The 27,310-nt window shown below is 50.8% G+C and overlaps 1 protein-coding gene across 1 annotated transcript; it reads right to left on the bottom strand.

Moving 5' to 3' along the window:
- Positions 1 to 11,163: 11,163 nt before the first annotated feature.
- Positions 11,164 to 25,548, bottom strand: NPR1 (natriuretic peptide receptor 1). Its single transcript, XM_027095275.1, has 22 exons — positions 24,226 to 25,548; positions 23,328 to 23,527; positions 22,779 to 22,892; positions 22,221 to 22,356; positions 21,858 to 21,949; positions 21,016 to 21,151; positions 20,217 to 20,301; positions 19,279 to 19,399; positions 18,369 to 18,443; positions 18,149 to 18,226; positions 17,636 to 17,740; positions 17,305 to 17,376; positions 17,030 to 17,186; positions 16,587 to 16,742; positions 16,178 to 16,346; positions 15,319 to 15,465; positions 15,110 to 15,233; positions 14,880 to 14,948; positions 14,438 to 14,612; positions 14,089 to 14,187; positions 11,975 to 12,066; positions 11,164 to 11,822 (listed from the first exon to the last, which is right to left on the bottom strand). The coding sequence occupies exons 1-22, from the start codon at positions 24,935 to 24,937 to the stop codon at positions 11,760 to 11,762; spliced, it is 3,177 nt and encodes a 1,058-aa protein (XP_026951076.1). The 5' UTR covers positions 24,938 to 25,548; the 3' UTR covers positions 11,164 to 11,759.
- Positions 25,549 to 27,310: the final 1,762 nt, after the last annotated feature.

Raw genomic sequence — 27,310 nt, 5'->3', positions numbered from 1 at the left:
ATATATATATATATGGTATATCTTTAGGGGTTACAATGGATTCTAATCCATTCAACATTCTGCCACTTCTCTAATCTTACTAAACTACCCTCTCAGGCACTTTCTAAATTTCCCAAATCCTTAGTAAACCTATCTGACTCATCCCTACCTAATCAATATAGTCTCCCAAGACCTTAAATTCCTATCATTTAAAAAAAAACAATGCCAATAATAAAAACTCATAACAATTCAAATATTAAAGTTGAAGTGAACCTTCTTTTTTCCTTTTCACCCCTCCAGTCTTACTTCTCTTGAGTCATCAGTGTCACTAATTTGTTGTATATCTTTCCCTACTTTTTCAAACATGCATAAACACATATCCACAGTTTATTTCTTTGGTTGTTTTCATTTGGTTTTTAGCAAAAATAAAATCATGTTTTACAATTTCTTGCTTCTTGCTCAATTAACATTTATATCCTGGCAATTTTTTCCCCAAAATCAAAACATGGAAATCTACTTTATTCTATTTAACAACCTCAAAATATTCTCCTCCTCTCCTCTGAAGAAACTGAGCTCTTCCCTGATCCTGCCCCCACCTAGTTGATTTCTAGAACAAAAGACCTTCCATTTGTCAAAATCTACCCTGTGTTGAAGGTAATTGAGATTACAAATAGAAAGTTTTTTTTGGAGGCAGGGGAAACTATAGTTATCATTAATAAGAATCAAATAATAAGGCCCTAGAATCAAGAAAAAATAAAAAGACTCACAGTGCTGCAGAAAGTTCCTCCATCAGGGAGAAAAACAACCCAATGCCTAATAATCCTGAGAGGCTTTTGGGTTGTGATAATGGAGGATTTCTCCCTACCTCAGACAGAATGATGAATTAAAGAAAGGATCTGGGTAAAGACTAAAAAGGCATGCTTATAAAATATACAGAAAAACATAAAGCTGAGACTACTAGCTAATAGACTGGATTGCCAGATTGCACTGAAAAGGTTGTTGATGAGATCAGGGAATGAACTGAACATAACAAGAAGATATTTAATAATGAAAAATGTGCTTATTTACATGCCTAGGCCTTATACTATTGGGTTAAAAGCCAAAAAGTGCTTTTGGTTTTTAAGTAAAAATAAAAGACACATTTTTAATTTTTCATCAAGAACTTTATTGAACAATGTATTCACCGTTTTGTTCCACTAACTTCTGCCATTTTTCAGGCAGCTTCATAATTCCATCTTCCCAAAACTTTTTATCTTTTTGAGCAAACAACTGTTCCAAGTGCCTTTTACAGTCTTCCAGGAAATTGAAATTTTTTCCACTAAGAGAATTTTGTAAAGACTGAAATAAATGAAAATCTGTAGGTGCAATGCCTGGTGAATACGGTGGATGAATCAGAACTTCCCAGCCAAGCTGTAACAGTTTTTGCCTGGTCATCAAAGAAACATGCGGTCTTGTGTTATCCTGATGGAAGAGTATGCGTTTTCTGTTGGCTAATTCTGGACACTTTTTGTCGAGTTCTGCTTTCAGTTGGTCTAATTGGGAGCAGTACTTGTTGGAATTAATCGTTTGATCTTCCAGAAGGAGCTCATAATGGAGGACTCCCTTCCAATCCCACCTTATACACACCATCACCTTCTTTGGATGAAGACCAGCCTTTGGTGTGGTTGGTGGTGGTTCCTTTCACTTGCCCCACGATCTTTTCTGTTTCACATTCTTGTACAGTATCCACTTTTCATCGCCCGTCACAATTTGTTTTAAAAACGGAACGTTTTCATTACGTTTAAGTAGAAAATCGCATGCGGAAATATGGTCAAGAAGGTTTTTTTTGCTTAACTTATGTTGACCCAAACATCAAAGTGATGAATATAACCAAGATGGTGCAAATGATTTTCAAGGCTTGACTTGGATATTTTGAGTATGTTGGCTATCTCCCGCGTGGTATAACGTTGACTGTTGTCAATTAATGTCTCGGTCTGATCGCTATCAACTTCAACTGGTCTACCCAATTGTGGAGCATCGTCCAGCGAGAACTCTCCAGCACGAAACTTTGCAAACCACTTTTGACACGTTCGATCAGTCACAGCACCTTCTCCATATACTGCACACATCTTTTTGCATTTCAGTTGCGTTTCTACCTTTCTTGAAATAATAAAGCATAATATGCCGAAAATGTTGCTTTTGTTCTTCCATCTTCAATATTAAAATGGCTACATAAAAATTCACCAATTTTGATAAGTCTTTTTTTAAATGCAGACTGATATGACAGCTGTCACATACAATCTAACAAAAATGTTTCGAATGAAGTTAAAGACAACTCAGTGCTACTAGAGCCATGTTACGGAAAAAATGGAATGAGCCTTTTGGCCAACCCAATAGAAAGGATTTAAAACAAACAGGGATAAATGTGAGTTCCTGAAATTAATATTAAAAAATTAGTGAAGGGCTTCCCTGGTGGCGCAGTGGTTGAGAGTCCTCCTGCCGATGCAGGGGACACGGATTCGTGCCCTGGTCCGGGAAGATCCCACATGCCGCGGAGCGGCTGGGCCCATGAGCCATGGCCACTGAGCCTGCTCGTCCGGAGCCTGTGCTCCGCAACGGGAGAGGCCACAACAGTGAGAGGCCCACGTACCGCCCCCCCAAAAAAAAGAAAAAAAAAAGCATTATGACATTGAATTTGGCAATGGATTCTTAGATATAATACCAAAAGCATGAACAAAAAAAGTAAAAAGAAATAAACTGGGCTTCATTAAAATTTAAAACTTTTGTACATCAAAGGATATTATCGAGAAAGTTAAAAGACAACTCATAGAAAGGGAGAAAATATTTTCATGTCATATGAGGGTTTAATATCCAGAATATATAAAGAACTCCTAAAACTCAAAAACAAAAAAACAAACCACCCAATTAGAAAATGGGCAGAGGACTTGAATAGATGTTTGCCCAAAGAAGATATACAAATGGCCAATAAGCACATGCAAAGATGGTCAACATCATTAGTAATAAGAGAAATACAAAGCAAATGCATGTTACAACATGGATGAACCTTAAAAACAATATGTTAAGTGAAGTAATCCAGACAGGAAAGGATAATTATTGCATGATTCCAGTTATATGAAACATCTACAATAGACAAATTCATAAAAATAGAAAGTAGATTAGAGGTTACCAGGGGTTAGGGGAGGTGGGAATGGGAAATCATTGTTTAGTGGTTATAGACTTTCTTTTTGAGATGATGAATACATTTTGGCAATAATGTTGATGGTTATACAACATTGTGAATGTAATTAATGTCACTGACTTACACACTTAAAAATGGTTAAAATGGCAAATTTTGTGTTGCATGTATTTTACCACAGTAAAAAATAATTTTAAAAAACTACAATGAAAAAAATCACCATTTGACAAAAATTATAGTAATAATGATTTAAGCAAGAATCAGAGAAACCCAAATTGAGAGACATTCTAAAACATAACTGCCCTGTCCAAAATGTTAAGGTCATTTAGACCTAAGACTGAAGGACTCTTCTAGATTAAAAAATACCGAGACATGACAACTATATGTAATGTGTGATCTTGGACTGGATCTTGGACTGAAAAAAAAAATGTTTTCTATAATGTACATTATTGGAACAATTGGAAATTTGAAAACATGCTATAGACTAGATAGAAGTACATTTCCTGATTTTGACAAATAACTAATGGTTAGGTAAGAGAATGTCATATATAATTTATACATATCTAAAATAATATATTAATATGTATATTTATACTTATATATATAAAATTCTATCCCTTTATGTTATAGATATATAGATGTATACAGATAGGTAGATAGAAAGGGAGAGAAAGAGAATGATAAAGAAAATGTGGTAAAATGTTAATGGGTAAATCTAGTTGAAGGGTGTACAGAAGTTCTTTGTACCCTTCTTGCAACAGTTCTGTAAATTAAAAATTACTTCAATTTTTTAAAATTTCAAAGAGAAACTTATGAGATACCACTAAACACTTACGAGAATGAAAAGACTGACAATACCAAGTGTTGGTGAGGATGTCCAGTGATTGGCACTATCATACACTGCTGGATGGTGTGGAAATTAGTCTAATTACTTTAGTAAACCATTGAACAGTATCTACCAAAGTTAAACAGTTGCCTGTCCCAGGACATAATAGTTCCACTCTAAGTTTACAGCCAAGAGAAATTAGTGTATGTGTCCACTAAAAGGCATGTATAAGAAAGTTCATAGGACTTCCCTGGTGGTCCAGTGGTTAAGACTCTCCGCTTCCACTGCAGGGGGGGGGGGTGGGGGGCGGGGCGTGTTTGATCCCTGATCAGGGAAGTTCCACATGCCAAGTGGTGTGGCCAGTAGCATTATTTATTACAGCAAAAAACTAGAAACAATTGTGAACCTAAAACTACTCTAAAAAATAGTCTTTTTTAAAAAAAACTAGAAATAACCCAAAAGTCCATCAACAATAGAAAGGATATAGAAAGGAATAAAAGATATTATATATATATTCATATATATATGAATCACTTTGCTGAAATCACACCTTAACTAACACAACATTGTCAGTCAACTATGCTTCAGTCAAAAAAACAAAAAGGGCTTTCCTGGTGGTGCAGTGGTTGAGAGTCCGCCTGCCGATGCAGGGAACACGGGTTCGTGCCCCGGACCAGGAAGATCCCACATGCCGCGGAGCGGCTAGGCCAGTGAGCCATGGCCTCTGAGCCTGCGCGTCCGGAGCCTATACTCCATAATGGGAGAGGCCACAACAGTGAGAGGCCCGCGTACCGGAAAAAAAAAAAAAAAAAAAAAAAGATAAATAACAAGGTTCTACTGTATAGCACAGGGAACTATATTCAATATCTTGTAATAAAGCATAATGGAAAAAAAAGATATTGTTATTTTTCTAGGTTTTGGTATGTTTGGAAGCTTTTCAAAATTTTAAATTTGTTGTAATTTATCTTCACATTCTAATTAAATATTTCATACCTAATTTTGTATTCTCTTTTTTTAATTTTTAATTTATTTATTTTATTGATTTTTTTTTTTGGCTGCATTGGGTCTTTGTTGCTGCGCGCGGGCTTTCTCTAGTTGAGGTGAGTCAGGGCTACTCTTCATTGCGGTGCACAGGGGCTTCTTTTGTTGCAGAGTATGGGCTCTAGGCCCACAGGCTTCAAGGGCTCTAGAGCACAGGCTCAGTAGCTGTGGTGCGTGGGCTTAGCTGCTCCACGGCATGTGGGATCTTCCCGGGCCAGGGCTCGAACCTGTGTCCCCTGCATGGCAGGCGGATTCTTAACCACTGCACCACCGGGGAAGCCCTATACTCTCTTTCTCAAAGAGGACCTACCAGATTGTATAAACTTCAAGCCCCACAAAACCTGGATCCATCCTGGCTGGGGGCCCGCTGGAGAGGGACTCTGAGGAGACAGTAAGCCTGTCTAATGAGTATTTAGGTAGAAACACTGTGCTCTTAGTGACATAACCCTCCTCTTCTTCATCTCTTATGTGAAATCTTTAGTAAAATGGGTATTTTTCACTTTAAAATTTAACAGAGTACAAGGTGGGAGAGACTTGGATTAACAGCAGCAATGTGAGAAAAACTGTGGAGATGGGGGAAGGGAGAGGTATGTGTGACCACAAGTTCCATAATAGCCCATTGCGTGACAGAGGCAAGGAGGTGAGAGTTGCCTGATCTCTGTACTCCTCAGACTGCACCTGGATGATTCTGCTCCTGACAGGGAGGCAGGCTGTCAAAGGGAGGTTGACGAACCAGGTGAACCCACAGGAGCTCACCCAGAATGGTACAGAGTTTGCAGTCAGATCTTAGAGAAATCTCTAAAGAAACTAGTGATGTTATATGGCTAAGGCTCCAATATGGGGGGGGGGGGGGGGGGGCCGGGGAAATGCGGGGAGGCGGTGGAGGGGTTAGCTGTTGTTGGAAGAGAGAGGAGACTTTACAGAGCTAGGAATGGCAGTGGTAGGGCCAGTGGAAGAGGTAGTAAGAGGCAGATTGGCCTTTCCATAAACATAAAGGGAATTTGTATTAAATACCCAATATCAAACAATTTTTTTTTTTTTTTGCGGTACGCGGGCCTCTCACTGCTGTGGCCTCTCCCGTTGCAGAGCACAGGCCCCGGATGCGCAGGCTCAGCGGCCATGGTCCACGGGCCCAGCCGCTCCGTGGCATGTGGGATCTTCCCGGACCAGGGCACGAACCCGTGTCCCCTGCACCGGCAGGCGGACTCTCAACCACTGAGCCACCAGGGACGCCCCCCAAACAATTTTTAATTCATATTGGAATGATGTTCATCAAATGTTAACAATAACTATTCAATGGCAGAATTTTAATTGTCAGGCGGATTCTTAACCACTGAACCATGATGGCTTTTTCATATGACAAGGCACAATCTTCTCTGTACCTCTTTATAGAAGTGTGTGTCATTTCTAGAAAACAGTAAAGTCACAAGTTTTTGTTTTTTGGGTTTTTTTGGTGGCGCTTGTGGGATCCTAGTTCTCCGACCGACCAGGGAAGCCAAGTCCTAACCACTGGACGGCCAGGGAATTCCCATCACACTAGTCTTTTTTTTTTTTTAAATCTCTATTAGCTATAGGTGGTCTGCAAAGTCTCAATTCAGCTACTGGAATACCTCTACCCTTGCTTCTTCTTTCAACTGTCACACAAGTGGATTTAGCAGACAAGCTCGTCCTGAGCTTCACAATTTATATAAAAACTCAGCTCCAGGCTCAGCAAAACAAAGGACCCGGGACTTCCCTGGTGGCACAGTGGTTAAGAATCTGCCTGCCAATGCGGGGGACACGGGTTCGAGCCCTGGCCCCGGAAGATCCCACATGCTGTGGAGCAGCTGAGCCCCTGTGCCACAACTGCTGAGCAGCCCCCGCTCGCCATAACTAGAGAAAGCCCGCACACAGCAACGAAGACCCAATGCAGCCAAGGATAAATAAATAAAAATAAATTAAAAAAAACAAAACAAAGGACCCTTCATCCAACAAGATGTGCCTTCCTTAGGTGGCAGCTGAAGGAGAATGAGCATGCTTCCCTGTCCATAAACAAAGATGATTTCCTCAAAAGCAATTCTGATGATAGAAATATCTCCATCTTCTTATATCAGGAAGAACATTCTAATTACAGCTGTTCAAAAATAGAATGGTCTTAGTTCCAAGTCCCTGAAAGTTTTCCAATAGAACATGGAAGTTACACAGATGTTTTTAAAAGGATTTCAGCCCTGGATAAGCGGTTGGAGTGCATAACCCCTAGTTTTTCTTCTAAGATTTTTAGATCTTACCTCTCATTGAGGGGTCTAATCATGTGCTGCATTTTGCTTCCAACTGTTCCCTGGACATCAGGAACTCCTTACATCTAGCATAATGGTTTGCATAATGTAGACTCTTAATAACACTAGTAAACAACTAGTTCTTACTACCTGCCCTTCAGTGTTCTAAGGATGTAGTGGGAAAAACCTCTTATAATCCTCCAGGCAACCCTGTGGGGTAGGTCTTATTATGACCATTCCCATGTTAGAGCAGAAAACTGAGGCTTAGAGAAGTTGAGAAATTTGCCCAAAGCCACATGGATTGTAGGTGGCAGAGCTGGGTTTGAATCCAGAGTTAGTCTCTTACCCAGCATCACACTGCCTCTCACTTGATAGACGTTTGAAATTACTCCAGTTCTGAATACTGAGATGTGGAATTTTGGCCTGGTTCTGGCCTGCTGGGAGTTTGGTGGGCTGAGAAAACATAAGCCAACCTGATCATAGGACATTATCAGCAGTGAAGGTATGCCATATGCAGTCCACATTTGAAAGCCAAAGGCAGAGAGTAACAGTGGGATGGCTGCATCCAGAAGGGGTACCACAGTGATTAACAGATGTATTTGGTTATGGAATCTTTGCTGTGGAAAGGTTCTTAAAGGGCAATCAGTCCACCTACCCACTCACTGGTACAACATGTGTGATAGGGAACTGGGTGGGTGGGTTTTTTCCCTATCTGGTCCCACTCACTAAACCTGGAGTTAGCACTATCAGGGTTCCTGCCCCCGCACCTCCTCTCTTCCTTTGGCCTCATCATCCTCACCAGTATCCAAATTCATCAGCATCTTGATGGTAAACACCTCACCTGGAATTTTTCTTGTGTTCCAGCTCAATGAGATTAAATCTCCCTGGACAGCCTTAGGGTTTTTCTTTATGGTTAATTTACTTATTTTTGTATTTTTACAGCTCTTGCAATTTAATGAAAAAATGACTTTCAGGATGCCAAACCGGCCTCCACTGCTAATTAGATTCCATGGATCTGTCCTGAAAGGTATAAATCATTAAAAAAAAATTATCACTAAATGTACTGTTATGATAAATAAATTACCCAAGCTCTTTGATATAGAGAAAAGAGGGGGTAGGGGGAGGATATTTGTCTCCTTCTATCAGCTTTTTTTTTTTTCCTGGGTTCCAGCCTTGCACAGGGCTGGTTCCCTCTGCACACTCTCTACAGTGGGCCCTCCTACCCACAGCTGGACCACAGCTGGGCCCTCCTACCTCAGCTGCACTCCCTGCCCTTCCCTTCCAATGGTGTCATGTGGGCTGATGAGATAATGTATGTGAAAGCCTTTGTCAACTGCAAGGCACAATCGAATGCCAATGATTACTGTTGTTATTATTCTTATCATACTCCAGGGAAACCCTGTTGCCCCCCACCCTCCCAGACCTACGCAGGACAGCCTGGGACACTCAGCGAGGCTAGACAGCCCCTCCCACGTGGGCGGAGGTTCTGGCGCAAATCCGTCTCCCTGGCTAGCAGGAGGGGCGCTACTGCTACCCTCAGAACACCGCCCCCCACCCCAGCCCCCCACACCTCCCCTCAGTAATGGCTTTCCCAGTCCTTCCTGGCTTCGGGGGCCTTCCTCCGGAAGGAAATCTCCTCAGTTCCAGTGAAAGTTCTTGAGCTGCTGAAGTCATCGACTCCTTGGGCCTCTCCTCACGCCCACTCCCTCAGCCCCCTCCCCTCCAAGTGCCCGCAGTGGAGCCAGGCTGCCCCGGAAGGATCTGACCGGCAATTTCCTACAATTGTCTTACTGGGGCTCCTCAGTCAATCAGCTACCCGCCCCTCCTTCCCCACCTTCCCCACCTTCCCCACCTCATCTCTTACAGTCTCCCCTCCCCAAACCCCAGTCTCTCTAGATATCCCAGCCTCCAGCCTGATCTTTTTTTTTTAATTATTATTTTTTAATTTATATTTGGCTGCATTGGGTCTTCATTGCCATGAGCGGGCTTTCTCTACTTGCGGCGAGGGGGGCTACTCTTTGTTGCGGTGCGCGGGCTTCTCTTGTTGTGGAGCATGGACTTTAGGTGCGCAGGCTTCATTAGTTGTGGCACGCAGGCTCAGTAGTTGTGGCACGCGGGCTCAGTAGTTGTGGCTTGTGGGCTCTAGAGCGCAGGCTCAGTAGTTGTGGCGCACGGGCTTAGCTGCTCCGCGGCATGTGGGATCTTCCTGGACTAGGGCTGGAACCCCTGTCCCCTGCATTGGCAGGCGGATTCTTAACCACTGCGCCACTAGGGAAGTCCCTGATCTGACTTCTTAGGTCCCACAGTTCTCTAGTATTTCTACTCCCTTCTGGAACTGCCACTACCTGCGAGGAGGAATGGGGGCTTGGGAGTCAACATGGCCACCAGGGCCCACCAGGAAGGTGGGTGTGCTGTGGTTACCAAGGCAACCACCCTTCTGTTAGGCCCTCCCAGAGCTATTCATCCCCAGCTGAGGACTTGACTATGTTAGCTCCTTCTCCCAATAAATCAAATCTGACTGAGGCCAAAAAGGGTGGGAAGAGAGCACAGGACATCAGGAAGGGTCATTAGACAAAGGGAGAACGAATTATCCTTTCTTCACCTCCAGAACACCATTTGTGTATCAGGGCGCCCCGTCCCGAAGGCAGACGTCCAAGCTCTCCATAGCCCACACCGACCTCCAGTCCCGCTGGGCGCTGGGCGTGGACTCCAGTAAGAGGCTTGGGGAGGTCGCAGGAGGGGCCTGTCTGCACTTGATGGATGGTACTGAAGAAATGTCTGGCACTTTCTTTCCCCATGGGGGAGGTGAAGCTGCAGCCACCTCTCCCCCGCATTCGCATTCCTGCCTGCCTGCTCAGGAAGGGGGTGGGGTGCGTGGCTAGAGCAGGGGAAGGAGGGCCCTTAGCCCAGCTGAGAGTCACGTTGTAAACTATCACTCACATTTGTCTACACTGGTGTGGGGGTGGATGGGCAGGTGGACAATTCCCACATTTCAACTGAGGTCAAAAAGGATCCATATGTTCCCACCTCACCCCTGCTTCTTGGCTCCCAGGCCTCCTGGGGCAGATGCCAGGACTCCCCACTCAGTCCACACTCCTTATAGTCCTACTGTATGCTGGGCATTGGGTAACAGAGCAGTTCTCAAAGCGCAGTCCACAGATTCTGTGGGTCCCCAAGATCCTTTCAGGGGATGGATGAGGTCAAAATGATGTTCATGGGAATTCCCTGGCAGTCCAGTGGTTAGGACTCGGTGCTTTCACTGCCAGGGGCCCCCGGGTTCAATCCCTGGTCGGGGAACTAAGATCCCTCAAGCCACACACACACACACAAACACACACACACACACACACACACGAGATTTTCACACTCCTACTAATTATGTTATTTGCCTTATTGACTGTGTTGATATTTGCACTGATGGTGCAGAAACAGTGGGGTTAAAACTTGCTGTTGTCTTAGCATAAATCAAGGCAGTAGCACCAAACTAGTCCCTGTGGTCTTCAAAAAAAGCCAGTTTCTCTTAAGACTGTCTTTGATAAAGCCGTGAAAACTGAACATGGGATGGGTTTATTATAGTTATTTTAAATGAGTTAATAAAGACTTGTTTTAATTTCTAATACAGAATGTACTGATAGATATGACCCACATAAACAAAAGCTCTTTGGGGCCCTCAGTAGCTTTTAAGGGAGTAAATGGGTCCTGAGACCGACAGCACCAGCACTGCTGGGGTAATTCGCAGGCTGTTACACTGGCTCCTCAAAACGGAAGGGGCACTGCAGCCTTTTTCAGATGCTGCATTCCAACTTGAGAAACACCTTATTTGAAGCACAGGATGGAGAATATGACTGTGTTTTCTGGCAACCCGCTCTCCCTCAAGAAACACACTGTCACTGGAATAAAGATTTTAATGGTCTCCACTCACAGGAGAAGCAAGGCACACAAGCCCACAGCCCTCTGTCCTTCCCTTTCTCCCCTGTGCATTGCATCCTAGGTTGGGTGGTGGGGGACAGGGGTGGTGGTGTTTGTGGCCCATCTGGGCTAGGCCCAGATGTGGACTCCCCCCAGCCCCTTGATTCACCTATAATCCCTTTGCCTTTTCCTCCTCCCCATAAAAGTCACAGTGTAGCACGGTTGAGGGGAGAGGGCACAGGGAGGGGCAGGAGGATCCAGGAATCCACGTCCCAGCCTGGCCTGGCCTGAGTCAGGGTGGAGAGTGGGTGCGTGTGCCTACGTGTGTGTGTGTGTGTGTCCCTGGGCATGGCTGTGAGTTTTGGTCCAGTCCTGTGAGCTCCAAGTTCTCCCCCAATACCAGTCCACTTTCAGAGGTAATGTCTGGTGTCTCCACTGGGGTCTGCACATCTGAGCTGTTCAAACTACTTCTTTGGCAATGGTGGGGATACTGCAGGCGAGGCTGAGGCCTGGCACCTCTCTGTCACCTCTGGCACAGGGAAGGGAGGTGTGGAAGGCCAGGAGGGGAGCCAGGTCAGCCTCGGGTGCTACTCGCCCGCTCCCCCAGTAGCCAGTAGGTCCGAACTTTGCCTTTGCCCTGAAGGGAAAAAGAGGAGTTTGGGGTGGGGAGTGACTCATCCACTTTCCCAAATGTTGGGAGTGGGGTTGGCTGCTTGAGAAGGGGCCTGGGGGAGGGTAAGCCCTTCGGGGACCCTAAGGGGTGGTAAGGGTAGGGACTTCCTTTTCTACCTTCATTTCTACATCCCCTCGAAGCTCCAGCTCGAAACCACCAAACTCCTCCAGGACAGCCTTGGTCTCAGAAGACAAGTGGATCTTCAGGGCTGGGTAGGAGAAGGGAGATGAGAGAAGCAAGAGATGGGAGCAGGAGATCAGGGACTGTGGGGCTAGAAAGATGCTCTCCCTCCTTCCTTTGGCCCAGAAAGCCTCCTAATTCAAAGTCCCACCCCCTCCACGTAGTGTCTGACTACACGGGCCTCTCCCTAAGAACTCTAGAACTGTGTTGTCCACCATGAAAGCCATTAGTCACCTGTGGCTATTTAAACTGTAATTGAAATATAGTGAAAAATGCAATGCCTCAGAGGCTACCATATTGGACAGCACAGCATAGAACATTTCCATTACTGCAGAAAGTTCTATCAGACGGCACTCCAGCGCATCACCAGGCTCTAGACAGACAATAGAGTGTAGTGGTCAGGAGCTCAGACATCGGAGCCTGCTCTGCCTAGGATGAATCCCAGCTTGGACACGTGCTCGGGGAAGTAGTATAAACTATCTGGGCCTCAGTTTCCTACTCTACAAAATGCTGATAGCAACAGGACCCATCTCAAAGCCTTCTAGTGAGGATTAAATTTAACATTATTCATTACGCATTTTAAAAGAGTCTGGCACTTAGGAGGCACTATACGAGTGTTTGCTATCATCGTTCCTTAACTCAACACCCTCATTTCAGGGCTGAGGGAGCCCAGGCCTCGGGGAGGAGACCTGCCCAAATCTGCTGAGGTCTGCCCAGACTCCTGACTCCTGACTGCTGTTCCCCACAGCCCTTCTTTGACCTCCCTCTGAACTCGCCCCTACCACTCCTGGGGTCTGCATCGCAGAGGCCCTTTTCTGCTGTTAAACGATTTCTGAGAATGTGCTCCTTGAGGACTGAACCTCAGTGAGAAGCTTTCTCCACCTCGACGCCCTCAACACAGTGTCCAGGGAATATCTGCTGAACCAGACCCCCTCTGGGCTCCCAAGAAGCCCTTTGCCCACCACGAGGCTTAGCTGGGGTCCGCGTGGACTCCCTAGCAAGCTTTGGTCTGGGTCGTCTTAGTATTCCAAGGCCTGGTACTCAGTAGTTGCTCAATAAATATTTACTGAATTGAATTGTGTTGACTACAGCAGGAGGCAGAAGATCAACAGGAAGCAACCCCAAGGGAAGAGGTGGGAGCAAGCATTTATTTGGTACCTACTGTGTTCCAGGGGTTGGGCTATTTTTTAGAACACTGAGACAGGCATCATTTTAAAGATAAACAGGGACTTCCCTGGTGGCGCAGTGGTTAAGAATCTGCCCGCCAATGCAGGGGACATGGGTTCGAGCCCTGGTCTGGGGAGATCCCACATGCCGCGGAGCAACGAAGCCTGTGCACCACAACTACTGAGCCTGCACTCTAGAGGCCGCGAACCACAACTACTGAAGCCCGTGTGCCACAACTGCTGAAGCCCGCACACCTAGAGTCCCTGCTCTGCAACAAGAGAAGCCACCAGAATGAGAAGCCCGCGCACCGCAACTAAGACTAGCCTCCACTCGCCACAACTAGACAAAGCCTGCGCACAGCAACGAAGACCCAAGGCAGCCATAAATTAATTAATTAAAAAAAAAAAGATAAACAGCTAAGGCTCAGAAAAGTTGAATGACAATTATCTGCTAGTCGTGTTATATGACTTTCTCACGTAACTCTTCTGAGGTAGATATTTAATTCTCATTTTCCAGGTGAGGAAAACAGAGGCTCAGGGAGGTGTAGCAAACTGACACAGCTGAGTCGGTTGTAGAGCTGAGATTCACACCCAAGTGGGCTGCTCTGGAGCCCTTTTTACCACACCCAAGAGGGTCCTAAAGGTAGTTCCCAGCTGGGAACTGCTGGACATTGGCCTGGAAAGACTTTTCAATCATTTGCCAAGAGGGCGCAGCTGGGACCTGAGTCTCTGATTAGATTCAAGGTGATGTGGCCAGGTTGAACCCTTATGAGAAGGGAGCCTGGGAGGAGACAGAACATGGATTGGACAGGCACCCACTGCCAGGGCCTTCCTCAGCCACAGCCACCCTTCCCTCCCTGTCCCGCCTCGGGGACCCAGCATACCTTCCCCGTTAGACTCCATTCTTGAGGCCGTGTTTACTGTGTCCCCAAAAAGACAGTAACGGGGCATCTTCAGCCCTACCACACCTGCACACACGGGTCCTGGAGGGAGCGGAAGCCCATCAGTGAGGGAAACCCATCAGTTTAGGGAAGTAGGTGGGAGGAACGGAGGGTGGCCATAGGACGGGGCTAGAGCGCTCCAGGAGAGGCAGCAGGTGGGACCTGCTGTCGGTGGGAGCCCAGAGGTGTAGGTGTTCGCGCGCACGGGGAGCGGTGGCGACGCGGCCGGCTCGTCTCTCATCTGCAGCTCCAGCCTGTGGGAGCCCCCTCCCCGCCCCTCCGGCGGCCTCACCTGTGTGGATGCCGATGCGCAAGCGCAGCTGCTCCTGGGGCCGGTGGCGGATGCGGAAGGAGCGCACCGCGTCCAGCAGCGCCAGGGCCATGCGGGCCACCTCGCGGGCGTGCAGCCTCCCGTTCCGCACTGGGAGCCCGGACACCACCATGTAGGCGTCACCAATGGTCTCCACCTGTGAGGGCCGCGAGAGGGTGCCGGACCTGAGGACTGGAACTTTCTCCCGGTGCGGCCCCCACACTGTGGGCACCGCCTTCCTGTCCCCACCCCCCATCTACCAGCCACTGTGTTCGCTCATCCCCCAGCCCCCGCGCGGTTTTTCTGCCTGTTCCTGGGTCTCCCTGTGACACTGTCTTTGTCCACGTCTCTTGGTCTTCCTGCTTAAGACTATGTCATTCTGCCCTCCACATCCGTCTGTCTGTCCCCTCCCATCTTTACTCACCTTGTAGACATCAAAGTTGTCTATGACAGCATCAAAGCAAGTGTACAGGTCGTTGAGCAGGGTCACCACCTGGAAGAAAAGAGAAGCCAAAAGGGATGGGGAGTAAGGGGCCCCGGGGCCCCACCTGGGCTCGGGTGGGAAAAGCGGAACCAGAAGGCAGGCCTGTGGGATGCAGGTCCCAAGCCAAGCACACCTGGCTGCTCCGACACCTGGGGCTGTGCCTGACTTACCTGCATGGGCGTGCTCTCCGCCGACAGGGCTGTGAAACCCACAATGTCGCTGAAGTAGATGGTGACGCTGTCAAAGGCTTCGGCCTGGACCGTCTCCCCACGCTTCAGCTGCTCAGCCACTGAGCTGAGGGGTCAGGGACAGGTGCAGGATCAGAAGGTGAGGTGGGGCTGGGACAGGGGTGGCGGGAGCACCAAGCACGGGCACTCACTGAGGCAGAATCTGGTAGAGCAGGGCCTCCGCCTTGCGCTTCTCCTCCAGGTAGGCCTGGGTCCGCTCCTCCACCAGCTCTTCCAGGTTGTTGGCGTACTGTTCCATGCGCGACAGCAGGTTATCCAGGATGTTGCTGCTGTTCTCTCTGGGGACAGGGGCAGCGGAAGGGGTGGTGGTGAGAGAGGAGCGGCACGCCCTACCCTGAAGCGCCTCCCCCAGGCTCTCACCCTACCCAGGCTTAATGTCAGCCCACTGCAGTGGAGTCCCTGGCGAGAGTCAGGGTTGGGGGGCACAGCAGGATGGGGGTGGCAGGGAAAAAGGATCGGAGGAAAGTCCAATTCATCCCTGAGACCCCAGGGTCAAGTTTCAAGCTTCAGACATATTGGCTATTTTGAACATCTTTGTTGAACACAAGTGGCTTAGAAGGAGGTAGAAGAGGCAGAAAGGGACAGGGACCACTCGAGAACGGAGTGACAGGCTGGCAGAGGGGTGTGCCTGGAGGAACTGGCCCCCAGGGGCACACTGGGAAAGGGGATCAAAGGGCCGGGTGGGAGCTCCCACGGAGGGCAGAGAGGTGTAGGGAGGAGGTGGGAGGCCATTTACTCTGCGGCCACTGAAGGCTGATGGAGTAGGGGCCGCTGGAGGAGCGGGGTATGAGAGGTAGGGGACTGTGAGACCAACCGGGTCCTACAGTATTCACAGAGGGGGCTGCGAGGCTGTGCCGGGCTGGAGCAGGCTGTGTATGCGGGGGCTGTGCGTGGGCTCTGCCACCACAGGGATAAGACTTAAAGTGTGAGGCACGCGGTCGCTGTGGGGGATAGAGGAGGCTGGGGGGATTCAGGACTAATGCCAGCGACCTGTTAAATTTGCGCAGCATCAGGCGGATCTGTTGGAAGGGTGGCCGCTCCTGCGGGTCCTCGGCCCAGCAGCGCTGCATCAGCTGCCCCAGTTCCTCCAGGTGACTCTGCAGGGCCAGGGAGGGCCGGAAGGGGGGCTGCTCGCCCCGAGTCACACGCTCGATGATCTCTGTGTGGTGGGGGAAGAGAGGCCGAGGGGTAGGTTCAGCCCGGGGCCTGTTGAGAAACGGGGTGGGGAGGTCCAGGACCAGGGCACGGGGCAGGGGAGCCCTGCAGGGAACTGGGCTAGTCATGCTCAGGGTCATTGGCAGCAGTGGAGCAAAGGGTGGCGGCATTTCCAGGGTTCCCTCTCTCTGGAGCTGGGGTTAGTTGACTGTGGCAGCATTAGGGGAAAGCGTGGTCCTCTCACCTTTGGGACTGAGATCCAAACCTTCCACGTGGAAGACACCACTCCTCAGGGCAATCTCCTGAAGGATGATCCCAAAGCTGTACACATCACCAGCCTGGGAGCCCCGGGCAGGGGGTGAGGCCATTCGCAGGAGCTCAGGGGCTGTCCACAACTTTTCTGCAGGTCAGAGGTCAGGAGTCACAGGGTGAAGGGCCCCAAAGCTAAGGGATGAGGGGAAACAAGGTCCCAGAGGATGTGACTGGGACTGATCTGGAGACATCACAGGGGTTGCTAGGGCTAGAAGGGGCCCTGAGACCATTTCGTCTGACTCCGCTTTCTACTGATGATGAATTGAGCAGGGAGTCAGGAAAGGTGGGCCCGAGCCCACCATAGGCCAGGCATCAGCATCCCCACTGGGCTGTGCTGGGGGGGGTGGTAGGGGTCAGAGTCAGGTCGGGGCTCACTGGCATAGAGGGTGTGTCCTTGCTCGGGCTCCGGGTCCCTGAAGCTCTCCAGCCCGTAGTCAGTGATCTTGAGCACGAAGCGCCCGTCTACTACGCAGTTGGATGACTTGAGGTTCCCATGGGAGCAAATGGCCCCATTGTGCAGGAACAGCATACCCTGGGAAATTTGGGGAGGCAGGGGTCTCGGGCATGAGTGAGACCTCCAACCAACCACAGCCAGGGGAGAAGACTGCCTGGCCCCTCCCCCAACACCCAGGGGGCCCTTTTGGGCCTACCTTGACGATGTCATGGGTGAGCGAGTACCGGAACATCCAGTCCAGGGTGATGCTCTCATTCTCCAGGATGTCCTGCTGGGCAGTGAGAGTCAGCCCTATACCCTGCACATGCCCCCAGGAGGAGGAGTGCAGGGGTTCCACTGACATAAACTGGCAGAACGGGACAAAGCTTTGGGTCTACTCCAGTGCCACCACTCTCCCCCCACTCCCATTTTACAGATGGGGAAAATAAAGGTCAGAAAGAAGGAGAGGCTTGCCCAGGGCCTTATGTTGAGTCAGGGGCAGACCCGGGGCTAGACCTAGTTGTCCTGACACTCCCTTGTTGCCTCACCTGCAAGCTCCCACGGGGACAGTACTCTGTGAGGATACAGATATTGGGGGGGTCAGTGCAGGCCCCCACAAACCTGGTCAGGTGTTCATTCTGCACATCCCGCATCTGCAGGTGAGAGCCAGCATCAGAGCCTGACAGAGACCTCACTCCTTGCCAAGTGGCCCCCACCCTTGGGGACCCCTCACTCTCCTTAAGTCCCTATGCATTCTCTGCAGACATTCTAGGACCTTCCCCGGTGATTCCCACTCCTGTTCTAAAGAACCCTTCCCCAGAACCTGCTCCCTACTCCCTCTGCTTCCTAAGCCTATCCAATGGAGCCCCTACAAAATCTCCAGCCCTTCTCCCATCTATGATTCCCCTACTCGTACCCACAACACACAGGGGCCCATCCCAGGGCTACAGTGCTCATCCCTTCCTAGGATACCCTGCAGTCCCTCCATACCCATTCTGTTGGCCAACCTCCCCTGTGTCCCTAGATTCTTCCCTAGGCCATTGCCTCCCTCCCCACATTACATGCTTAAGCTCAAACAGGACTTCCCGCGTCAGCTCAATGCGTTTACGGTTCACACGTTTCACAGCCACGAGGTTGCCCTGAGTGAGGAATGGAGATTGTCACTGTAAGGGGATGGCCCAGCCCTGACAGCCCACCCCTGTGCTAAGACCGTCTCCAGTCCTCCATCATAGGAAAGCCCTGCCCCAGTCCTGAGGACCAGTGGTCTTTCCCCAGACCCACCTTATAATATGCTGTCTTGGCAAAGATTTGGAACTGGCCCTCTGTGGTCAGCAGGGAGCCGTAATTGGAGCCTCTCTGAAGGGACGGAGTGCAGGAGGGGTGGTCAGCCCATGGACCCGGCTCTCCATCCTGGTTGCTTGAGCTCTGGTCTTCACTACCCTGCCTTATCTTTGTGTTGCCCTGCCTCTCATTCCACATCATAAAATCCTTTCCTCATTTATTTACTTTTTAAAAATGTATCTTCAGGGGCTTCCCTGGTGGCGCAGTCGTTAAGAGTCTGCCTGCCGACGCAGGGTACATGGGTTCGTGCCCCGGACCGGGAAGATCCCACATGCCGCGGAGCGGCTGGGCCCGTGAGCCATGGCCTCTGAGCCTGCGCGTCCGGAGCCTGTGCTCCGCAACGGGAGAGGCCACAACAGTGAGAGGCCCAAGTACCGGAAAAAAAAAAAAAAAAAGTATTTTCAGGGGGGTGGGGCGTGGGGGGTGAGATGACATATATACACTGATATGTATAAAATAGATAACTAATAAGAACATGCTGTATAGCACAGGGAACTCTACTACTTCGCTGTACAGTAGAAACTACCACAACGTTGTAAAACAACTATACCCCAATTAAAAAAAAAAAGTATGCAGAAACTTTCAGATGATTATACAAAAAAACAAACAAATAAAATAAAATGTATTTTCACATATGCTATCTCTAACTTTTGAAAGACCCCTGTGAGGGAGCTCTGTAGATGTAATCATTACCTGCGGTAGTCTCAGAGAGGGAATGTGACTTGCCCAAGGTCATAGAGCGATTGAAGGCAGGGCTGGGACTAGAAGCCTGCTCTCTACCCTACCCATCAGGCACTACCCACACGCCATTCCCAACTCTGCCCCCTCCCCCCAGTACCGGAGTTCTTACCCCGCTCAGGGTCAGCCGGCTGCCTGCACTCCGGAGGTGCCTCTCTAGGCTACTGGGCTGCAGGTCCTCCCAACGCACCCGCCACAGCTCTGAGGCCAGTTCCTTCTCCAGCTGCATCTTTCTGAGGCATGAAATGTGCACCTAAGTCCATGTCTGAGCCCCTGACCCAGGGTTGGGGGGTGCTCAGCAGCCTCTCCTCAGAGCCCTGGGACCACTGCAGTTGCTAAGAGATGGGTGGGGCAATTAACATCCGCTTGGTTGACAGTCAGGAGGCTTGGGTGAAATTCTGCCTCACTGGGGACCTTGGGGTAGTCACTCCACTTCTCTGAGTCTCAGGTTCATGTCTAAATGTCCTCATTTGGAAATTGGGGACCTCGACATTTATTTCAAAGCATTGTTACAAGAATGAAAAGAAAAACTGTGTGTGGAAGTGCCTGGCACACAGTATATGCTTGACCAGCATTGATTTCCTTCTCTCCCTCCCAGCTTCCCTGTCTTTAACTTTTCCACTGGAAGGCAGGAGTGGGGCTTCCTTCTCTCTCTTCTCCACTCTGGGTTCAGCACTTGGTACACAGCAGAGCCTTCATCCCTGCTCAACGAATATAGGCCCAACCCCACAGGTGTTGGTCCACTGCTTCCCATCTGGTCTGTACCAGCAGGAAGGGAGGATAAACAGAATCCACACCCTGCGATGCCCCCAACAGATCTGCTCCTTCTTGGATCTCCCGGATCCTCCCTGGCCACTCCACCTCTGTCCCCTCCTCCTTCTCTCTTCCAGGTGTCCTGAGGCTTTTTAGTCTCTTTTCTCCCCCATCTCCCTGGGCCTTGCTGCGCTGTCCCTTTACCCCTCCCTCTTCCCTCTGGGTCCCTGCCACCTCCTCTGCTATTGGCTCTTTAGGTCTCCCAGCCTCAATCACCACCCTCATTCCAAGGCTTACCTGTATATGAAGAAGGAGATGAGCAGAATGCTGAGCAGGGAGAGGCTGCCCACCAAAGCCAGCACCTCGAGGGTGGAAAAGTGGTCTGTAGGGGAGAGTCCAAGTTGCAGCGAGAGAGATTTGGGTTCGACATTGGACAGCAGGAGGAAGAACCTTTATTTTTTTTATTTTTAATTTTTTTTGGCTGCACCGCACAGGCATGTGGGATCTTTAGTTTCCTGACCAGGGATCGAACCCAGGCCCCCTGAAGTGGAAGCGTGGAGTCCGAACCACTGGACCACCAGGGAATTCCCTGAAGAACCTTTTAATATTCAATTAGGGACTTCCCTGGTGGCGCAGTGGTCAAGAATCCGCCTGCCAATGCGGGGGACACGGGTTTGATCCCTGATCCAGGAAGATCCCACGTGCCGTGGAGCAATTAAGCCCGTGGGCCACAACTACTGAGCCTGCGCTCTAGAGCCCGTGCTCCGCAACAAGAGAAGCCACCGCAATGAGAAGCCCCCACACCGCAACAAAGAGTAGCCCCCGCTCGCCACAACTAGACGAAGCCCGTGCACAGCAACGAAGACCCAACACAGCCAGTAAATAAATAAATAAAAGTAATATAATAATGAAATAAAATAAAAAGTTAAAAAAAATATTCAATCAGTGAACTGGGATGATGGATGAAGGGAAGAAAAAGGCAGGAGGAGTCTCTCCAGGACCCCCTCAGTGTGGGAGAGGAGCACGTATTTGACTCCCTGAGCAGGAAGGAGGCAGCATCTCCATAATGGAGGCTTGGAAGGCAAGGGGCAGTCACCTTGGTTGCAGGCTGGGTCCTCATTGTCAAAACCACATTTGGGCACATCAGGAGGTGGATACCCCAGAGGCCAGTTCAGTTTGTGCCCTGACACGGTCACCAGCTCTTGGGAGGTTCCATTGAAGTTCAGAACAACCTATGGGAGGGCAGGAGCGGTCGGTGGGCAAGGGCCCTTGGTGAGGCCTCCCGTCCAAGGGAGAAATCCTGCCCCCCACCTACCCCATCTCTGCTGCCAGGGACTGTGTCTGCACTGTCAGCTATTCAACGAGTCCCTGCCGTGACTGGATACAGAGAGCCTCATACCCATGCCCCATGTTATCAGAGGGGACAAACTTGAAAATGACTTAAAGGTTTTATAAAGAAAACTCTGTATAGAATCACAGCCCTACACCCAGGGAGTTTATAATCTTGGATTGAAGCACACAGGAGACAGGAAAATGCAGTGTTCTCGGTCCACATTCCCAGGCCTAATCCAGGCACCCCTCGTCCAGGAAGCCTTCCCTGGATGATCTGCTCCTTGGTGCCCGTGGTCTCAACCCCTTCCTGTTCCTGTTGCACTTATAGAGCAAGATGATGTGCATTCATCTTGGCCCTGAGTCAGTCTGTCTCCGCTGGGAGGGGATCCTGCCTGCCTTTGGAGACATGGAGTTTCCTGAGGGCAGCACTGTGCTCCCTCCTCAGACATGGAGTTCCCCAAGCATAACACCTGTGTGTCCCTATCGTTCTGGTTGCTCCTCCAGATTGGCTGGATCTCTTTTATCCAGGGCTCTCTCTTATCCAGGGCGGTGGGAGGGTGAAATGTCATTCCCAGTTGGCACTGTCTTCTGGGGGCACAGCCTTACCCTGAAGGTGCCAGTGTCAGGATCCATATCCCAGAGGGAGAAGTCGGTCTCCCGATCTCCATTGCTGTCCATTTTCAGGTATCCTGTCACACCTGGGGGTATGGAGGAAGATGGCTGTGTTTTGACAGGGTGGAATTTCATGGGTCCCACGCCTCATCTCTGTCTGTTGATCTTTTGATCTGGGCACTTAGGAAGACTTCTTGATGGCACTAGGGACATGGGGAAAAGAGCCTAAAGAAGAAGAGAGGTAGAAGAGACTGGTGTGGGCAAGTGACTACCTGCACTGCAGGGCTAGGGGCTTCTCACTGCTTCCTGCCTGGGGCACCCCAAGGTAGCCCATTCCTGCCACCTCCAGTGCCTGACCTTGGAAGCTTCGGTTCCACATCCGCTGAGTGATGCCCTCCCCATCGGTGACAGTTCCCCCATGTGCTAGAGTCTCCGACACTGCCTGGACATAGAGCAGGAGCCCGTCGTGGAAGGACGCTGGGATGGTGTTCACCTGCAGGGGCAGGCAGAGCTGGGCTGGGGTGGGATGTATGAAGGGCACAGAGTGGGGCGCTGTGGGGTGGGGAATGGGAGGCACTGGGAGCTTGGAAGAGGATGGGAGAAAACACGCTCACAGCACAGAGAGATTTTACTACTTCTAAGACGCTCCGCATGTATCACTGCTTCTGAATCCTGCTAGGCAGATAGGGCAGGACGTAGCATCCTCATTTTACGGATAAGGATTTGAGTTTCAGAGGTTGAACAATTTGTCAATGCCCCCCTCCATCATCAGGAGAGATACGGGAACAGTGGGAAGGGAAAGAAGGGGAGACCTGGGAATACGGGGATGGCTGAGAGAGCAGGGCGGCGACTGGCAGAGGGCTGTGAACTGGGGGCTGGAGGTCCACGCTGCAGGGTCCCAGGAACCCCTCCTACCAGGCCATCCTCCATGGTGAAGTTGAACTGCTCATGGGCCAAGTGTTTTAGCTTCTGCAGGAATTCCAAGTACTCAGGATTATCCGGCTCTTTATAGGTAATGATTTTGGCAGCCTGAGGAAGGGGTCGGTGGAGAGGGGAGAGCTGGGTGCTGACTCCAGTCCTGCCAGTACCCTGGGTGCCCACCTCCCAGAGCTGCATCTCTACTTGCTCAACGTCAAATTGGACCCTATGTTCTGCGCGAGGTGCTGCCTGCTTCAAAGCAGGGGATGAACTGGGATGGCTTTTCCAAGTCCGGATGGTCTGTGAGATGCGAACATTATCCCACCTCAAGGGCATTCTCTCATCTTTTTAGCCTCCTGGTTCTGAAGTCCCCTGGCCCTCTGTATACCCCTTGCCCCAGCCCCCTGCCCTTTGTCACCTAACTCTCTATGAGCATCCAGAACCTCTTTTCTGGAATCCTTTCAGACACTGAGGGACCCAGGACCCAGACATAATGTGCCACCAGCCCAGAGCCCCACAGCCTGGGCTTCCAATCTGAACACTCACCTGAAAGGCCTGGTGGGCACTGACATCCTGCCCATCCCCTCTCTCCCAGGGCCTGTGGGGAGCAAGGCCGTGTGCTCCTTGCAGGCTTTGCCCAAAGAGGTCCAGGTGGAAGAAAACATAGTCCTCCCCACTCAGGCCAGCTTCCAGGGCCAGAAGCATCAGGGTTCTGAAGGTGTCTGGGGAGCTGCAGATGTAGACAACTGGGGAGGAAGGGGGGTCAGAGAGAGAGAGAAGAGCCTAAGTGTCAGGGAGTGGAGGGGGAACTGAAGCCGGGGCACCCAGGGGAGGAAATTCAGAGACCCTGAGGTAGTTAAGTGGAACTCCTGGCTCAGTCTGGGCTGTGGCCTGAGGAAGGTGAAGGGAGGGAGGAGGCGGTGGGAGAGAGAGGAGGAAGGAGCCCAGATAGGGAGAGAGGGAATAATGGAGCCAAAGGTGGGCAAGGTGAGGTCAGGAGCGGGGGAGAGCAGAGAAGGGCCAGCTGGAGAGGGGACTGGAAGAGGAGAGGGCGTGTGGGAGCACGGGGAGGAGAGTTGGAGGAGGGAAGAAGCCTGCTGGGAAGAGAAGGAAAATGGGGGAGAGATGAGGGATAGGAACTAAGCTGGGGCCCTACTAAGTGTCATGGTGGCTGGAGGCATTTTCTCCCTCCCGTTAACTCCGCAGGAACCGGTGGGAAGGAGGTGGGGGAGTGCGGAGGTGAGAAGAGAGGAGAGCCTAGGAACTGGATGGGGGGGGGCATGGAGAAAGAGAGGGAAATAGAAACTCAGAGGTGGAAAGGGCGGAGGAGGCTGAGACAGGAATGAGGAGCCGCGGGAAGGAGAAGTCTGGCCCGGAGAAGAGAGAGGATGTCCCGGGGAAGGCCCGGAGGCAAAGCGGCCGGATGGGTGTGCCCGTGTCTCACCTCGGCCTTTGCGTCGCACGGTGCGCAGCAGCATGGTGTAGTGGTCGCGGTCGCCCTCGGCGAACTCCAGGTGGTCCACCGTGATGTTGAGGCGGTCGCGGACTTGCATGTACAGTCCCTCCACCACGAAGAAGCAGGGCTGGTCGTCGCGGGGCTGGTAGGCGTAGAGCACTAGAGCCTGGCGCTCCCAGCCCAGCCGTCGGTGCAGAGCCGCCACGAAGTCGCCCAGCTTGGCATGGCTGGGCCCGGCGCGGGTGGTCAGCGCGTACTCGTCCTTGGCCCCGAACCCCACAGCCGGGGCGCCGGCGGTCAGCAGCGGCACCCGCCAGTGCGCAGTGAAGCGGCCCACGGGGGCGGCGGCGTACACGCAGCCGGGGCCCAGGAACACCGCGGGGTTGTGCTCCCACTTGAGGTCCACGGCGGCCAGGGGCGCGGCGGTGTCGGAGCAGACGCCCAGCGCGCTCTCGCTGCTGCCCAGCACCGTGCGGACTGTCCAGCCCGGCAGCAGGTCCGGCCGCGCCTTCACCCGGGCCAGGGCCAGCTCCACCGCCGGTCCCACGCGCGCCCACGACCACGGGTACGAGGTGTTGGCCAGAGGTAGCACCACGGCCACCGTCAGGTTGCCCGCGTAGCTGCCCGGGAGCAGCAGCAGCGGCGGCAGGAGCAGAAGCAGACGCAGGCGGGCGCCGGAGGGGCAGCCGGGGCGCGGCATGGCCTCAGCGGGCACCGAGGCGGACAAGCGCTCCCACCATGGCCTCTGGCGTCCCCTTCGGCTCAGCGGCCCGTCCTGGGCACCAGGAGCGCCCCTGTGGGAGGGAGGACGAGCGGGGCGGGGGCGCTCACCCCGAGGCACGCTGCTCCTTCTAGCTGTGACAGTCTGCGCCAGGAGCGCCAGGGGCGCGCGACGGAGGGGTGCGCCCAGGGCGCTGCAGAGCAGGTGGGTGCGAGGAGAGCGCGGGGGCCGAGAGGACGCGAGTGTGAGCGAGAGCGTGTGTGTGTGTGTGTGTGTGTGTGTGTGTGTGTGTGTTTGTGTGTATGTGTGTGTGTGTTAGGAGAGAGAAAACGAGAGCGCGAGCGCTCCGTGGAGAAGGATGGGAGAGGGCGCCAGGGAGGGAAAGGAGAGTGTGAGTGTTTGTATGTCTGCGTGAGCGCCTGGCCCAGGGAGTGTGCCAGAAGGGGCGTCCGGCCGGCCCAAGTCTCCGGCAGTCCGGGGGGGACTGGGGAGGACCCAAGCCAAGCTCCGAACCCTCCCTCCCGGCCGCTTCCCCTCCCAGACTCCGTGACCTTAGAACCAATCCTGGATCTTTAACTCCTTCGTCCCCGCCCCGAAGTCGCGGGCTCTTCCGAGTCTCAGCCTGCGCACTTTCCTTTAGACCCTCTTCGCGCTTCTCGGTGGCCAAACTTCTTCCTCCTCCGAGAAGCGGCACGGGTAGAAGGGGCTCTGTTGCGGGGTCGGGAAGAACTGAATAGAGAAGTGTGTGGGAACAACAGAGGGCCTCTTGCGCCCCACCTTTCCCTCTCCTCCTACCTGGTTCCGTCTGGGGAAGAGAGAAAGAGGTGCTGGTTTGGGATCTTGGTAGGAAAAAGTGTGTGTTTGGATGTGTGTCGGGGTGGTGCGGGAGGGTGACGGTTTCTGGAAAAGGCGTTAAAGTAGGTGAATCCAGGGTCCCCGTAACCAGTCCATCTAGGATCTCACCCCCTCCTCCGGTTTACAGATTGAGCGGATTAGCGGAGAAGAAGGACCAGGTAGAAGGGCGGAGTTAACTCTTTAGTTCCCCAATGGCTGTAGGAACGGGGAGGGAGAGCTTGCGGGTGGCTGGAGGAACGAACAGGTGTGATCTCAGGGTCACTGCCGGCGTGTGAGTGTGTGTTTGTCTTGAGGAGGATTATTAAAATGGGATTTGTCGGGGCGGTGGGAGACAGTGTTGGAAATGACAAGCGGAGGGGTAAATTGGGGAGAGTATTCTGGGGCCCTTGACGGCTGGGCTGGGGGCCGGAGAGCTGTGGAATCAGTCTGCCCTCTAATGGCCAGCAGAAGTCGTTGACCGTATTGCGCTGCCAACCTCTGCAAGCCTGTACCTAGGCAAGACCAAAGATCAGGAAACTTCTTCCGTACTGCAGATTTCCAGAGGACCTAGTACGTGTTAAGCACCGGCTGAAGGTATAAAGATTAAGACTATATATATATGTGTGTGTGTGTGTGTGTGTGTGTATGTATCTCATATATATCATGTATGTATGGTCCATACATTTGAGGAGCTCTATTTGGGACAAATAGCCATAATGTTAAATAGCCATAAAGTTAAATACTACAACAGAGAGAGAGGTAAATTGCTAAAAGGCCCAGATAAGGGCTATTTTGCTTGCATTAGGGCCAGGAAAATCTCCAACGAGAAACAATTCCACAAGGGTAGGAGGATGAGAAAGGTATTCTGTGCAGAGACAGCAGAATACTGAAGTCTGTTTCCTACATATTTAGGAGGAGAATTTTGAATATTCTTATGGTCTAGAGCAAACAGTAGCCCATGGACCAACTTCAGACGGCAGGCATGTTTTGTCTGGCATGTATTCTCTCTCTCAAATATATATATGTTATATATTATATATGTATATTATATATATAATTTAATTGCCCACATTTTAAAATCAGCAGATGGCACATGAATATTTGGAATTCTGACTTGTCTTGAAATATTGGAGAGCTGGTAATCTAGGTCCTGCATCTCTCCATGAACAATAATCTGGAACCAAGTATCCATTCCTTCTTTGAAGTGAGTCTAGCTCATCACGGTTCCTATTCACCCTGTTCACTCATTTGCGTTACTGGCTTCATTAGCAGTGCATGTTTTCAACCCTGATCTATCTAGGATGTAAGGTTTATGGGTGTAAGAATGACTGAGGAGGAGAGGCAAGAAAAGGCAGCAGAGGGCAGATCATGCAAGCTTTTGTGGGACAGGCATAATGTCTGTGTTCTATAACGAGGGCTCCAGAGGCTATAGAGGTAGATAGGAGGTTGGAAAAAAATTTTTTAAGTTTTATTGAGGTATGATTGTTATACCATAAGCTGTACATATTTAATGTATAC

The sequence above is a fragment of the Aethalodelphis obliquidens genome, unplaced genomic scaffold (assembly GCF_003676395.1).
Source record: "Aethalodelphis obliquidens isolate GAN/ISIS:26980383/991018 unplaced genomic scaffold, ASM367639v1 scaffold90, whole genome shotgun sequence".
NCBI classification, from domain to species: domain Eukaryota; kingdom Metazoa; phylum Chordata; class Mammalia; order Artiodactyla; family Delphinidae; genus Aethalodelphis; species Aethalodelphis obliquidens.
This window is presented reverse-complemented; position numbering and strand designations above follow the sequence as displayed.